Genomic DNA, 17,288 nt, shown 5'->3' on the forward strand with positions numbered 1-17,288 from the left:
TATCAGCATTTATTTTATTATAAATAAGACTTATTGTAAACAACTTAACAATGTTTATAGTTAGTTCGCTCTTGAGATTAATTATATTCATTCAACTACATAAAATATTGTAATTTTATGTAAAATAAATTTTTTTAAAATAATTTTTGAAAACCGAAAATTATAAGTGGCGCAGTCATTCGGATTAGTGCGGTCGCGATTTTTCACGCAAAGTGCGATAAAAAATTCCGACTACGTACAGCAGCACTAGACCTACGTGTTCAACGAGGAACTTCAGGTGTTCAGATAGCTGTAAGTGCCAAGTTTCCTTATTTTTATTCCTTTTATTATCCATCCTTATCAAAACTTTGAATAAGGAAGAGATAATTTTATAATTTTGAATATTAATTTTATGAACGATTTAAATACGTTATTGAATACATTTAGTAATCTAAACTTAAAAGAGAATTCAGATTATACAAGAATGACAACTTCAAATCCGAAAACCCTAAATTGGGAACTATTCAAACTTAAATTAGAAAATATTAAACCATATGATGGAAATAAAAATACATTAAATAAATTCATAAATAGATGCGAGAATTTAATAGAAACGTACTCGGTTTATAATGATCAAGATAGTAATAACAATGTCTTAGAATGTATCCAAGAGAAATTAATCGATAAAGCTGAATTAATGGTAGGAAATAGGATAGAATTAAATACTTGGTTTAAATTAAAAGAAGCGTTGATACAATGTTTCGCGGACAGGCGCGATTTAGATTGCATATTACAAGAATTAACTAGAACAAGACCGTTTAAAAATGAAAATCTGATAGCTTTTGGAAATAGACTTCAATTACTAAAAAGTCAAACTATACAAATAATTAGTAAAAATTTAAACTTAAGTGAAATTGATAAGAGGTGTCAAATAAATCATCAATCATCAAATGAAAAATGATACCTTGCAAGAAAATTTAGATTAACTGCTAGCAACTTTAGTACTATTATTGCAGTATGCAGGACAAACAGATTCCCAGTGAGTTTGTTCAACACACTCTTAGGTGAGTAATAAATCATAAATTTATTACATAGTTTAGTCATAGATATTATCAATAATTTGCTTATTGAGCCTCTAAGATTGATTTTTCAAAAAGTAGTCTTTTCAAAAATGGTACTTTATGTAGCATTTCCTTACTTTAGTTTAATTTGACATACATTTTTTATTATAATCAACTCATTATTTTTTCAGGTGAATACAATTTGGATGGTTTCAAAGCAATCCAGTGGGGTAGAACTCATGGAAAAGATGCTCTAGATCATTTGAAGCAGATTTATAATTTAAATGTTCGGCCAACTGGAGTATGGCTTACAAATTCAGGACTTCTTGGTGCTAACCTTGATGGAATAATTGATGAAGAAGAAGCCAAGTGAAATGCACATATTCTTTCAGAAATGATAAGTTGTCCGAAAAATTGAGGAATTTTAATAAATATATAGTTTTTTATGACGATGAGGGTAACTTCATCTTAAATACAAGTCACAATTATTATCACTAAATTCAAGGACCTTTACATATTTTAAAAAAGAAAAAGTGTTACTTATGTATTTATACCATGAAGGAAACAGTTGTAACAATTGTAGAATTTGACGATTCATGGAAAGAAAAAATTTCACTCTTTGAAAATTTCTATGTAGGACAATACTAACCAAAGTTATTAGACAATTAAATAAAAATTTTTGACATGTTTTTCAATGTGATTTTAGTTTATTCTACAGTGTTAGCAGATAGAGTATACAGTTGGAAAAATCTTTACTATTTTTTTAAGACTGAAAAGCCACTCTATACAAATTTTTGTTTGCTGAGGATATTAGGAAATTATGTTTTTTAATATAAATGTACAATGCTATTTTGTCAATAGAGATTTTTGAAACAAACTTTAGCTATTTTAAATTGCTGTATTTGTATTGAATGTATTTTAGTTATTTTTTTCTGTACAAAAAACTTGAAAAATAAACTAAAACACTGCTTGTGGCCTAATAATTTATTTGAAGATTGTAAAGACTGTAGCCATTGACAAGAAATCAAGTTGTATTTGTTTACTTTATGAAAATTGTGGTTGGGTCTAAATATACATTTTTTAAATAAAAATTTCTAAACTTTATAAAAAAAAGTCGAATACGGAAATATATTGCTACAATAAAAAATATTTAAAACTCAAAATTATAATATGCCTATGTACTTTGGCTCAACTCCGTACGGTTAATCAATTCAGTTCACATTAAACGGCATAACCTACAGTATAGATCCTACCAATAATACTCCTCAACTTCCTCAATTGGGGGATATTGCAAGTTTGTGAGGTTGAAAGATAATTGAAATTCGTGATATATAATATGATGGAACTTGCTGCAAAATATTATAACACTTTATTCTCCTGATAGCCCGTTCTACATGAATTCTAGCCTTTGCAATTTGCTGAGTTTCATATACTGGAAATTCTGTAAACTGTGGTGTTGTTAAAATGGAGGTATATTTTGTTGTAGAATTTTTGTGGATCAGGTGAAGTAAATAATAAACTCGTGAAAACTGAATACTTTAATTAAAACTCGTAACTCGAACGTTTACAAGAAAAGCAAATAACCGATATAATATAGATATAAAAACGGTCAACAAATGTATCGATTACAAAAAAACTCGTATTTCAGCCTAAAAATGCCGACACGGCTAGTCAGTGATGCTTTTAAACACTTCAATATATTTAATGATACTCCTGCAGGGAGAAGGTCCTTAATCAAGAAACCTTTATCTGCTAATATCAAACCTCCAGCCACCGTCTGATCTAGAACCTTATTCTCCTCAACAATTTTTTTATCAGATGTAGACCCTGGATAAGCCTTGAGAACAAAGGTGATTACACCGTTTGGTGCAACACCAATCAATATTTTCCATGTGTTTCGTTGTTTGTATGAACGGTAGGTCAATCTCTGATTTTCAATGCTTGCTGGAACTGCTGAATGAATTTCAGTGCAATCCAAAATTATCCTACAATTTTTAAAATTCGTAAAAACAATAGGGAGGGAGGTCTGATTCCGTTGTCTTGATGGTATAGTTTTCATCAAATTATTGAAAAGGACTTCTTGTAGACCATAGACCCACGTCATTATAATATTGGTCACTGTAGCTGTACTACAACTAAATCTAATACTCAAATCATCATGTGGAAAATTAAGCGTTAGCTTCATCAAGATAATAAACAGTTGATCAATTTTAGGAACGATCTGAACATTTCATCCAGCATAATATTTTAATTTAATGCTGTCCATTAGTTCAAAAAGAACCATGAACAGCTCATTGGTTTGAATACCAGTATACATTAGTACATGAGCATCTTTGTTCTTCACAATTTCATAGCTGAACCTTGTTGATAAATTTTCCAGCTTCTCAGTTAATTCAACCACCTGTTGCCGCAAAAAATAATTCTCAGCATCTTGAAATGCAGATGATGGACTCAGGAGTGTGAGTGAGTAACATCAAGTTTAATTTAAGTCACTTCAGGATCTCGTTTTGAAGACCCTGGCAGTAGTTTGGTTGAAGGTCCTGGTAGTGGCTCAATTAAATGTCCTGATAGTGGCTCAATTGAAGGTCCCGGTAGTGGCTCAGTTGAAGGTTCTGGTAGTGGCTCACTTGAAGGACCTTGTAGTAGTTCGGTCACAAGGATTTTTACAGTTCGCTTCCTAAAAAAGTGGTTTATTAGACTAATGGAGTTTCTGCAACAAAATGTATTGAAAGTTATGGATAGGTAATCGTGATTATTAGGTTTTATATTTATAAATGAAATACACAGTGGTTAACATTCATATATTAAGTCTTTATTTAAAAGACTACGTTTTCGAGAAGCGTCCTCACGCTTGAAAGAGTCGGTTTGTACTAACTAAAAACTAATAATAAAATATTTACAATGAGGTCTAAGCCTCTCCTTAAGAATCGTAAAATTACAGATGTTTTACTAAAATATATGCATTACTCCGAAAAGTAAAAAGAGTCCTTTGTGTGACCCATGTGTCCGGGGTCATAAAACAGAGGTAGGACTTACTTTTCCTTTTCTAAAATATCTTTCAACTAAATGTTAAGTTTCCTTAAACATAAAATCTAAGCATAATATTAAAATACTAAATTAAAAAAATAATTTGTAAAATAGGATTCAATTTTGCTCAGAGAAATTCAACAAAATGCATACCTTTTTTCTGGTGATTTTATATCAAACTTCTTCTGAATACTGAAATGAAATATTCTTTTTTTCTTTATTTAAAAAGTGACAATCGCACACTTTTGCACATTCTCTTGGATCTCTCTTTTCTTTTGTAAATAAATAAATTTAAAAAATAAATCTCTGAAAAGTGAATGTTATCATTCTTTTACCTTATGAGAGAAATCCATTTATTCCTCTCGATCTTGTTTTTTGGGAACCGAAAAAACTTACATGAATGCTTTGAACTGTAATGTTTCCAGTCTGGAACAAAATACATACCCATTCTGAAGCAGTTCTAGATCTTAAAAACCTAAAAATTAATTTATTTATACTCGAAAACTCCTGACTATTAGTAGATAACAACAAAAATAAAGTAGACATAACCTCAACAGGTTTTAAAGCAGAATTAATATGTGAAATTAACTCACCTGGGGAAAAACTAATAAAAACCTCTTAAATAGTACATTCCTTCAACAATATATTCAACTGAAGAGTCTTATTTTATCACATAAACCACGAAAACACTAAATGAAAAATGGTTTATGGGCATTTTCCATTATCAACGAAATTGTTTGGAATCTGTATAAGCTCCGTCCGTCTCTGTGACGTTAATACTTGTCTGTCTATTGTATTTCTTTAGTTTTCTATCTTTTATTGGGTGTCTATAAATTGTAATATTCTTTAGTTTGGGTTTCATTATATGCAGACTGTATAATTTTAATATATGACTAGTATTTTATGTCATCGCTTCCAATCAAGTCCGGATTTTTCTAGATCTAACTCGTAACTTTTTTTGTGATTTCTGAGGTGTGATTCCTAAAATGGTCCTCCTAGTTTAAAAACTGGTATATTTTTTTATAGTTGTCCGTATTAAATGATAATGCAGCAAAATACAATCGGCCCACCAACATCATAGATATCACCCTTACAATATGATAAGTAAATTTTTTTTTTCAAATTTGACAATAGAATCCAGAAATTTTGTAAATTCCTGCAATCGTTTGAACGTCAATACGTCATGGTTGTCATTCGTTATTAAATAATACACCACATATTGAGAATAGAAAACAGTTAAGGATATTTTGTTATTTCTCTGAATCAATTTATTTGATTAATAAATGTTTTCAAATAGAGAGTAGACAGAAAATTTTGTTGCAGGAAACATCCATCATAATTTTATACGAGTAATCACAATACATATATTAGGGTATATCAGGATTATGAACAAAAGAAATAGGTGTCTACTGGACGTGTGTTTAGTTACATGTGAAATTTTGTATTAGACCTAATTTCCTTTTGGAAAATTTGCTTGCAAAAGTTCCAATTAGATATTTAATCGAGTCTCATCGAATTGATATTTCATGGTCTTTTAATGGCTGAAATTAGAACTTAACTTCTTAGAACTTGAGAAGTGAAAAACTATTATACATATTGATATATATATATATATTTATATGTACATTGGTAAAAATATATTTATACTAAAAAGACTATAATATACATATGGTAAAAAATAAATATTTAAAATATCAATACATTGCAAAGCAAGTTTTTCATAATTAAACAGTCAATAAGGCACAATTTAAAAAAAAGGTACTTTTTCAATCCATAGATGAACGAAGATTTCCATCCCAAGCATCTTGTTCATTTTTCTTGACTAGTCTTTTCATTTCTAAAACGAAAAAATTTTTTGAGCAATAACAGTAAAAAGTACAAAAGCCAATAAATTTCTTTCTTTCAATGTCACACATCAATCACATTCTGTTTAGAGATTATTCTGACATGGCAAAAATATATTTAATTAATCACTTCACTTCAGTTGAAGCAATAAACGAAAAATGTCAGACATGTTTTAAAACTTGTTCTGAAATACACTTGTATAATCCACTAAAGCCTATAAGACATATATCTAGAATTTCATCATGTGCCCTAGATAAGTTTAGTATATTTTTTGAACAAATACTAAAAATAAAATTACCTCTGGCAGCCTTTAAATCATCGCGCTCTTTGGCACTTAATTCTTTACTAATACCACTCTTAGTTCCAAGATGGGTTGTTATCAGCCTCCTGGCGGTTTGCAAATTTGTTGGGGGTCGTTTCATGGCTGGTTTTAGCTCATTTCTATAAGCAATTGAAAGTGCTGTTTTACTGGCTGCGGGCATTGGACGCACTTTAATCAGAGGATTTTTAACGTTTATGGCTTTTTGTGCTAAAAAATAAATAAATCTTTTGGTACAAGTCCGAAAATAAATTTTGGGAATTGAAAACTTCATTAGACCACATTTATTTTTGCAGGAAATGGGAAGTTGTGAAATATGGCATTCATTATGAAAATGATTTAAACATATTTCTTACCAAGTAAAGGTTAGAGAAATAGGCAGATATGGTTGTTTGATAAGAGTAATTTTTTACATATCCATATAATTTTTTATATATTCCAAAAACATATATATATATATATATATATATATATATATATATATATATATATATATATATATGTAGAACATAAAGAGTGTCCTGAAATATGGAATAACTGAGATACAGATTATAAACATACAAATTGGGCGATTTTGGCATTGTCCTTTTGAAAATGAAAATATTGTACAATTCATACAAAAGACTAATTCAAGGGTTTACTTATGTAGTAACAAAATTATTAGACCATATTTTCTTTTAAATGAGCTAGACTCAAACCAACAATATGAGATTGATGCAGTATACATGTTGTGTACACTGATACTACTATAAAAAATCCGTTTAACTTTCATTTGAACTCCAGATCTCTTTCAAAAAATTAATAGTATTTATAGCAGTGCAACTAATTATACTTACTTACCTTGTGAAGAAGATCCAAGAACAAGAATGGCATGTGTATCATCTACCCATTTAATATACATAGCATCACTTTTAATCTCACTAAACGCATGAATTAAATCATGGGTTCCCAAAGACGCTGGGAAGTCATATAACTCTACCATATGCTCCAGTTCTTCAATATTTACATGTTTTGAGAAGTAATCTGAGTAATCTTCTTTAGCTTTTACTATTGTTACATCCTCACCTACTTTAGTGACAATCTAAAAAAGCAATGATAAAAATAATAAAAATATTAGAAGAATAGACAAATTGGACAATAAGTAATTCTTCAAGAGGGGATTTACTATTAACTTGCTGCTTAGCTCCAATGAAACACTAGAACTCTGAATTTAATAGATTTTATTATTGACATGATGTGTATTTTGATATTGGTATAGAAGATACAATACAATTTAATGATAAGTTTCCCGGACTCTGTGTAGTATTAAGAATGTGTATGTGTAAGTGTAATTGATTATTCTTTTCGGTATTATATCGTTAGTAGATTCATTTAAAAAAAAAGAGAATATTTTTAAAAAAGTATCGATTTTTCCAAATTCTGGTAAAGTAGAATAAAGCGAATGTGCTCCGTCATTAGATCCAAAATATAGGAAGATTACGAGTGTTTAAATTTGTAAGAGTATAGTTAACCAGTAAAATATAGTGGAAAAAAACGTTTAATTTAGTGTTTGAACCGATGGAAATGGGATAATAAAAAAGAACAGATAGTTCTCAACCTAAAAAACTAGAAGCCTCAGCGAGATCAATATATTGGATGACAAAACGTATACGGAAATTGACAAAGACCAAAAGAAAATAAAGCAACAATGTATATCGAATGAAATAACGGACGCAGCAATTAACAGGAACACTGAGCAATTAAAACAAGTAGAAAATAAAACAAAACAAAATAATAGAATGATGAATATGGGGACATGGAATGTATAAAGGAGCGATTAAAACACTTATCAAAGAAATGAGTAAACCAACAGTTAAAAGATAGAGTGCAAGGCTTTGTACCAGCATCGGATAGATTATGTGGCATTAGGATAAAAGGGAATAATGAAAACGTAATTATCATTAATATACATGTACCAACAGAAGAGAAAGACAAAGACACAAATGATATATATTATGAACAGTTAGAAAGGCTAATGGATATTATACCAAACACAGACATAGTAATTGTAATTGGGGACGTAAACACAAAAGTTGCCAGAAAGGAAATATATAAAAATATAACGGAGGAGAAAGCAAGCACGAAGATTCAAATAATAATGGACTTAGATTGATAGAATTGGTAGTCGAAAGAGATGTGAATATCATGCGTACCCACTTTCAGAGAAAAGACATCTATAAAGGTACTTGGATTATCCCCAGTAGAAATTATACAAATCAGATCGATCATGTTCTAATACAAAAGAAGTATTCGAAGCTAATCACAAAGGTGAGAACATATCGTGGAGCAGACATAATATGATTGCACAAAATTTTCTTTCATTTACTAATGATTAAGTAAGTAAGCTTTCTTCTATTGTTTTCATAACTGCATTTTTATACTTAGATTGTAATTTGAATTCTTCAACTAAAGCAAAAAATGGAGATTTTTCCTAAAATATAACCAAAATGCTTAGATAAGTTGTATTATACATCACAGAAAAGAGATTTCCAATCACGGTTCATATTTCAATTCTTATAAACCAGTCACAGATATCCAAACATAACATTTAATATCAAGAAAGTTTTCTTTAGAAATTAAAATCATAGATAATTTAGAAATTAAGTGAATTTTTAAAAAACATTATCAATTCTTTATATATGTTACAAATAAGTGCCAACAAAAATACCAACGAATTTATTCTGTTATTGACAATTCTCGACGTGTCGACTCCCATGCCGTACGGTGGTTATTTGTGGATGTAGATGTTTCCAGGAAACATCTTCATCCAATTCTTTCCAATGCTACTTCGATCGGCTCCAGAGCCAATAACATCTTAATTTTAGGTCTCTTTTAATTTCTCTTTATCAAAATAGAAGTCAAGATATGATGAAGACCGAAGTAAGTCAAAACGTTAAGATTGTATGCTTTTACACAAAATTTTAATTTAAAGGGGCCTAAAATTAAGATAATATATCAACTTTCTAAAAGAGGTCTAAGAAATAAAAATTAGAAAAAATATCTTTTAACTGTAGAAAATAACTTCACAGCTTGACAAAAAGTATTAGCTATTAGCAACTTGTTATAAATATTAGATTTATAGAATCCTTGTTCTGGTAATTTACAAACTTATTTACAAGTAAACCATGATTTAGGCTCACTTGGAGTATTTAAAAACCAAATATCCATATATGGTACAATGAAAAATGTAGTTTTCTCACCTCTTTTAATAGATCTTCTTGTAACTGACCATCCTCATCAAATAAATCTTCCCAATTATTTACATCATTACTTTCAATCTTCAAAGTATGGTTGGAATCATCAACATATTTCATAATTGGTCTTGTTTTCCTATTAATATTTTCTTTAGTTTTTCTCATAATTTCTTTTTCTTCTTCCAAGTCATTCTTTAATTTAGCATTTTCGGTTAAGTTAATAGTATTTTTCAAATTATTTAAGTTCGATTTGGACGTATTCACTTTTTTTTTATTCTGTTCAAGTGATAATTCATTTTTATTGTCAATGGGTGTATTATCAATTTCTGTTTCCTCAATATCATCAGGAATTTTGATTTCTTGTGTTTCTACATGTGTTTTACTTTGTCTTTCATCGCAGTTATCTTCATTATATAGCTGAAATAGAATCACGACACTCAATAGCAACTGAAATTGAAAAAATTTGGAGAATTATATGAGAATAGTGTACATTCAAGCTGTTTTATGTTTCTCCCTTTTCATGTTAGTACTTTCATCATATTTGACCGATTCATAGCCTTTGCAATTAATCTTCTTCATATAATTTCTACCTTGTAAGCTTTTTTGTATTTCCATTTAGTATTCTTGAGCTTTTTCCATAATATTAATTAAATATTGTGAAACAATACTTTACGTATTAATTTCTCAAACCATACTAAGAAGGCCTCAATATTAATGGAAAAAAATGTCAAATATATATACGAGGATATATTTGAAAAATTTTTAACTTACTCTAGAACCAAACAAAATTTCAATGTCAAAATATTTTATTACTCAACACATTTTTCTCCTCTTAATTGGAAACACTGATTACAGCGAACCTGCAACGTCTCTAAACCTTTAAAAAAAAATGTTTCTTATTGCTCCTTATACCAGACCTTCACAGCTTTTATTACCTCCTCGTTGGAAAAAAATTTACGACCTTTTACTTTTTTTCCGTTGAAGAAAAAGAGCTAAATCTGGTGAATAAAAGGGGGGTGTTCTAGTAATTCAAACCCTAAATCGCGAATTTTTTGCATGGCAACATGAGATTTTTGTGCAGGGGCGTTGTCCTGCAAAAAGAAAACACCTTTGGATAGTTTTACGCGTCTTTTCTCTTTAATTTTTTCCCGTATACTGGTCAGTAATGTCGAATGGTAATCTCCAGTTATAGTTTTACCCTTATCCAAAAAATCAATCATGAGTACTCCATGGCAATCCCAAAAAACTGAAGTAAGAGCTTTACCAGCAGATTTTTGGACACGAAACTTTTTAGGTCTTGGAGAACCAGAGTCTGGCCATTCCATCGATGGTTGCTTTGTTTCTGGATCGTAGAAATATACATAAGTCTCATCCATAGTAACAATTCGGTTTAAGAAGTCTACATCGTTTTCAAATCGAGCACAGATCGAACGCGATACTTCTACCCTTGCACGATTTTAGTTAACATTCAAACATTTGGGGATCCATTTTGCAGCAATTTTTCTCATGTCCAAATTGACGTGAACTATATGATGAACGCGTTCGTAAGAAATATTCCGTGCTTCAGATATCCATTTTAGCCCAATTCGACGATCTGATGAAATCATGCCATGAACTGCATCGATATTTTCGGGGACTGACACAGAAACTGGCGTTTCCGATCGGTCATCATCTTCAATGGAAAATTTACCTCTTTTGAAGCGTGCAGTCCAATTTTTCATGGTCGCATACGAAGGACATTGATCACCAAAGATATTAAGCATATCTTCGTAAATCTGCTTACCTCTCAACCCTTTTAAGTACAGGTACTTGATGGCTCGATATTCCAATTTTTCGATTTTCACAATTTCGGCGGACATCTTTTTTCTTTTAATGCATTGAGTAACTCTGGTTTACTTTTTGTTCGTTGCTATGGTAACGTAATATTTTGTTTATGCATAGAACTGGTCTAGGCTAACTAGATATCAATACATCCTCGTATATATAATTTAGCGTATAACATAAAGAAGTGGAAAATGAACAAGAGGTTCTTCCGTTAGTCCAATGGAAATGTGGTTCTGCTGATTGTCAATTTAACAAGTAATAAGGAACAAAACAAAGAGATGTATATGTTTTACGCACAAACTTTTATTATTGATCCATGTAAAATAAATTCTATAAAATGTTATCGAAAATCTAGTCGCAAGAATGTGTAATTTTTCAGAGTAAACAAGTTAAGATATATTTGGGATGATCTGTGGAGCATAACAGAAAACTGTTCAAGTTATTTTGCATTTAAACATGTTGGCCTATTTGCCAAAATAGTAGCTTCTGTTACAACTATAAGAAACTACTCACTATTTTACTGATAAAATCTCCAATGTTTTCCAATTTTTCATAATAGTAATCTTCATAGTAATAAATATCGCTGAAACAAATGTCCAACAAATTGCTTGGGTCCACTCGATTTTGTAACCAGAACACATCAACATCACAAATAAGATTAAATTCTTCTAAAACATCTGAATACGTTTTGCTCCGGAAAACATTATCAGCCAATGGTATCTTGTCACAGACATCTATCCTCTAAAACCATAAGGACAAGTTATTAAATACAACTACTCAATATCTGGCCTATTATAACTACCTGTTGCTACAGATATAGAAAAATTAATAATCTCCACAGACATATACAAGTTAAAGTTTGTGAATAGATAATTTTTATCTTCAGATTCTCTTGAAACTAACATTAATTATCAATGGAAAAATTGAGAATATCAATCTGAATATGAAGTAAGCATTTGGGTCAACATACGAGCTTACAAATTGCAACCACTTTAAAATAATAGACTACAGGTTATTATTCAAATTATATGGCATGATTTTTCAGCAGTCCCAGTTAAATGTTTTAGAGAAATTAGATATAATTAAAAGCTCAAATTTTGCTGTATGGAGTTTTCAGATGTAACCAATGTACTACAATTCTGAGTAATAAGTATTAAAATCATCAATCCATACATTGAAAGCTAAATACCCCTATAATGGTGTGATTTGGAAATAGTGAGTGTTTAATGAAACTTGATTAATTGAAGGCATCCATCTAACATCAAGTTTTTTAGTAATGTAGTTGGTTATAGTTTCGCTATAATATTAATTTAACGTATTGAAAAATACGTTAAATTAATATTATAGCGAAATTTTTTTTCAACCAGTATGTATCGAGCACCAAAACAAGTTTAAACACGGTAACTTTAGATTAACAAGTTTTTAGGTGGTAAAAGTCTATCCAAGATGTGCTTAAAAGGAAACATAAGGACACTATTTCCGACATTTGAAAGGTCACAACAGAAACAATGAAACTGTTCCAAAAGATGCCTTACAGAAATGCTTAGTGATTCAATGTTGCATTGCTAGCATAGTAATTTAAAGGAGATTAAGTCAAATTTTGTTACCTTTTACTTTGCCTTCAATAAAATAATTCATCTAATTTTCTTATCACATATTATATTGAATCAATTTAAATCAAATAAAATTTCTCTTAAATATCTAATTGGAACTTCCAAAAAATCTCCCTATTACTACAATATACCATTATTGAAATTACCTACTTCGAGTCTACCAATGTAGATTTCAAAATAACGTGGTGATAAATGGTTATAAACGTAATAGTAACAACCTACTTACTAGTTCATAGTAGTATTGTGGGCGGCCATAGACCGTTGAGCATATAGGCCTTCAGATAGGAACGTCGGCCCTCACTTGACGTTACAAAAGACCTATTTCCTTTGAAAAGCCTATCAGGAGCTTTGCTTGAACCTTTTGATATCATTAGGCAAGCTGTTAGTGTTTGAACCGCGCTTGTGTGAGTGTAGCAACTCACTTATTAGAATCGAAAATTGATAAGTACCAAAACAAGATTGGAGAGGTATAGTTCGAGTTCACAAAAATGTGAATCTTAAACAGTAACTAATTAAAAACATAAAGTCTCAAAGTATATTCCAAAAAAGGATTTCCAAGAATAAACTCAACAACAATATAATTCCATTGTAATAGACGCCAATAATTCACATCTTCCACACAACAATATCCGAATCTATCCTACAGAGATAGTCATATCTTTCATCTGTTTAGCTCCAATTCCATTACAAACTATTTTTTCCTGAATCAAAATTTCATTTTAAATAATAATTCCAAAGGAAAAAATCATCAGGAGATAGCTTTATAGATTTGGGTGGCTTCTTCGTCACATTATGTGAAGAGAATTTTATTAAGTTTTACTAATACTGTGGTTTTGTAGAAGTTCCAAATATATCTAATAAAATTTGAATGAAGACGCTATAATGTATTCTTATAAAGTTCCCATCTAAACAGATAATAAGAGAGTGGATGGAAATTCGGTGGAATTAATTATAAGGCGACGTTCTATTAAAATTTACACGGGTAAATTGTAAGTTAGTTGGTTAAAGTATTTACATCTTTCTTAAAAAATTTTTCTGGTACTACATATTTCTTGGTAAAGTAATATAATACAACAGTAAGCAGATGAAATTATAAACAAAAAATAAAAGTATACACATATTTATCATTAATACACCACATTGTATAAGAGTTTTGGGAATACATCAAATGCAGTTATGCTGAAATTTCTGGGACTGTTCGTGATATTACATACTGACCATACTACTAACCGCTAGAACAAAAGGCACAATTACACTGTTCAATATGTGTTATAAACTTATCATGTTTAGACTGTTAGTTTTTTTGTACAAAAAATATGTGTCATTTGTTTTAGCATCAATTTATAGTTACCTTGAATTTTCACGAAGTATCAATTAAATGATGAAATTTCAAGTAGAAATAAAACTGAAGTTGTTAAAGTGTCAACTTGATATTGTTTTGTTTTCCAATTGATCAATAACAGTTATTTTTAGCAGATCAGTTTAACTATTTTTTGCAGTGGACATTTTAATTTAAAAACATATATTTTTTTGCTAATGTGTTTCTCATTCATTTTACAACTGAACTTATAACAAAAAGCCGAAATTTGATCAATTTGGAAAGTAAAATTAAAAATAATTGCTTTGTTTGAAAACTTAATTCAGGTTGTAGTTCTATAAATAGGACAAAATTGTTTGGAAAAGTTCCAATATACTTTTAAGAGTTCAATTAAACTCAATTGTAAGTATCTATAAAGGTTGCTATTTATGTATTAAAAAAAGAAGGGATAAAAAAGGAATTTCATTAAAAATATTTTTCTTTCTTAAGAGCTATATGTACACTTTTGCATTTCAATGAACCACCTATCAGTCTTTTGTCTAAATAGAAGATAAGAGCTCTAATACATGCTTTTTGAAGGCATTAAAGCTTGGTGAAATGTAAATAGTGACATTTACATAAAGACAATCAAAAATGTTAATTACCTACAAATTAGATATCTATACTAGGAAATGTTATTGATAAATTGATATTTTTTTATAAAAATAATATTTAATTGACTTCTATGCTATTGAACATATTAGAATAAAATAGACTAATTAAAATTTAGCTCTTACCTTTACATTTGAGTTATCAAGGTTGGTGAGAGGTACGACTTTCAAATTGGATTCCTTGCAATTCATGAACACATCAACTTTTGGTTGCCAAAGAAAATAATCGTTTCTTAAAATATAGAGTGTAGTCTTATTTTCTAAATTAAAAATCTTCCTAACATCAGGATTCAGATTGCACCTTATTTTTTTATTGAAAAATGACTTAGTAGACACATATTTAAAGATATTTAGATTAGTACATTCAAATAATTCATACTTCCACCACATATATGAAAAATATTTCAAGTTATTCATTGCATTAATAGTATTGATATTAAAGATTTCATTAACTGATGTAGAATATTCTGGTTCAACTTTTGTATATTCATATGCAATATTTTCTTTTTTTTGTAGTTCTTTTCGTTTACTCAAAGTAGAAGTTAGATTTTTTCCTTTTGAACTACATAATGTGTTATTTATAGGTAACTCAGATACAGGTAATCTCCTTTGAGCTGGAGGTATATAAAGTTGCCTTTCAGGACGCTTTTTCTTTGAAGTGATACCAGCTCCACACTCTTGTTCAATACTTGACATTATTTGTTTGTCACTATCCTCAGTTTTTTTTCTAAAATAGAAAGTGGTGCTGTAATAAATGAATTCAAAATATATACGAATGAACTTATAGAAAGATATTCAAATTGGAGATATGAACCATCATTCAAAAACTTAAACAATACTCATACACAACCTTTGCATTCTCTAAAATAAGTCAAAAAATATCCTATTCACACTAGCATGAATTTGAAAACAACAAAAACGACACTATATGATATTTGAAATTATTAAAAGTAGAAAACTATTACTTTTTGTATTTAATTTGATAAAAATGTACACTTTTTCAATCCATAATTTCAAAACAATGGATGTTTTAAAAAATTTTTGGACTAACTTTATATTTTAATTTATGGTTAATATTTATATGATACAACCAACTCTCATTTTAGTTACTGTTTACCTATTTTAAATTTGTTTAATATTAATTAACCTTGGAATACAGATTTGTATATGTTAGGTTCATATATTATTTTTACACATTTATACCTATATACTTTTGAAAATAGACAGGAAATCATGACATTCTATATGGTTAATGAGCATATACAATGAAAGAAAAAGTATATATTTAGGGGTAAGAATAACCGATACTTACAGTAAGAACTTTTTGTCACATACTGCCAAAGAACAGATTTGTCCACTTCCTAATGTAAAAACTTCAAGGTCGAAAATTTTTGCTTGGTACTGGACTGCTTTCAAATAGTTCGGACACAACACGGGAAATACAACAACACTAAAAGTAAATGCCAACGAAAGTAAAACTAAAAGATTCAGTTTACATAATACATGAAGTCACAGAGTAACTTTCTCTTTCACTGAACAGCGTAATACGAATTCCTTTTTCCGTCTACTTATAATCGATTGAATAATAACGTAGAGGTTAATAAACTTACCAGCATTTATTCCTATTTTTCAAGATAACCTGAAAATCTTCTTGAACACTACAAACGAATTCTCTGTCACAAAATATCTTATGGAATTTTGTTGATAGTATTTTTAGTATGTTATCTACATCTGTGTATATACTCATAGCATTATGTTACATATTAATAAAATATCACTTTAGAAACTACAAAAAAAAAACTGTTCTTTAAACAACCGAAATAAAAATAAAGGATGTTCCATCCATTCTGACCAAAATAAATAATGAACAGGTTAACTTAATAACAAACGTGTAGACTTGTGTTATGTCAAATAACCATCAATTAGGATAGAGATGAGCTATTTTAACATATATAACTATGCTTTCAAAACATAACGTAATGAAATTTTATTTTTATTATGGATATGTACCACTGTCACAGCAATAGAATATTATTTGATTTACTTTTTTATTTGTCCTTTCGCAAAAATTGTTGAATTTTGTCTAGGTTATTTAGTAACTGTATATATATATATATATATATATATATATATATATATATATATATATATATGTATATATATATATATATATACATATATATATTCTCATTTTTGGACTACACACAACGCCTAGGGTATCCGTACCCACAAACCATATAAGTGATCTATGATCCGTACCCCTATTTGTAGTTAAGCTACCAATTCACAGGCAGCGCAGACTCTCATAAAGGCAATTTCTTACGGATGTAGTCAGTATTATTAGATAGAGCATTGTATTGAAAAATATTTAACCATTTAATATTTCGTCATATTTGTCTTCTTATTAATACAGTTGTGA

At 29.3% G+C, this 17,288-nt stretch overlaps 1 protein-coding gene across 2 annotated transcripts; it reads right to left on the reverse strand.

Moving 5' to 3' along the window:
* Positions 1 to 5,681: 5,681 nt before the first annotated feature.
* Positions 5,682 to 16,984, reverse strand: LOC130894185 (coiled-coil domain-containing protein R3HCC1L). Of its 2 annotated transcripts, none has more exons than XR_009059302.1 (8): positions 16,480 to 16,945; positions 16,182 to 16,319; positions 14,996 to 15,596; positions 11,802 to 12,029; positions 9,471 to 9,881; positions 7,068 to 7,312; positions 6,211 to 6,441; positions 5,682 to 5,904 (listed from the first exon to the last, which is right to left on the reverse strand). XR_009059302.1 is itself a non-coding variant. In XM_057800815.1 (8 exons), the coding sequence occupies exons 1-8, from the start codon at positions 16,614 to 16,616 to the stop codon at positions 5,834 to 5,836; spliced, it is 2,058 nt and encodes a 685-aa protein (XP_057656798.1). In that variant the 5' UTR covers positions 16,617 to 16,984; the 3' UTR covers positions 5,682 to 5,833. The 2 variants fall into 2 exon arrangements, 1 of the variants encoding a protein (XP_057656798.1); XM_057800815.1 differs by having other exon boundaries at positions 7,072 to 7,312; positions 16,480 to 16,984.
* Positions 16,985 to 17,288: the final 304 nt, after the last annotated feature.

The sequence above is a fragment of the Diorhabda carinulata genome, chromosome 1 (assembly GCF_026250575.1).
Source record: "Diorhabda carinulata isolate Delta chromosome 1, icDioCari1.1, whole genome shotgun sequence".
Classification (NCBI taxonomy): Eukaryota; Metazoa; Arthropoda; class Insecta; order Coleoptera; family Chrysomelidae; genus Diorhabda; species Diorhabda carinulata.

What these genes read in the sequence shown, in the direction of transcription:
- LOC130894185 (XM_057800815.1), bottom strand. Translation starts at nt 16,616, where the DNA reads ATGAGTATATACACAGATGTAGATAACATACTAAAAATACTATCAACA. An exon ending in TGTGACAAAAAGTTCTTACT is followed by an intron (nt 15,597 to 16,181) that starts GTAAGTATCGGT and finishes TTTCTATTTTAG; the next exon opens with AAAAAAAACTGAGGATAGTG. An exon ending in AAGAAGATCTATTAAAAGAG is followed by an intron (nt 7,313 to 9,470) that starts GTGAGAAAACTA and finishes TTGCTTTTTTAG; the next exon opens with ATTGTCACTAAAGTAGGTGA.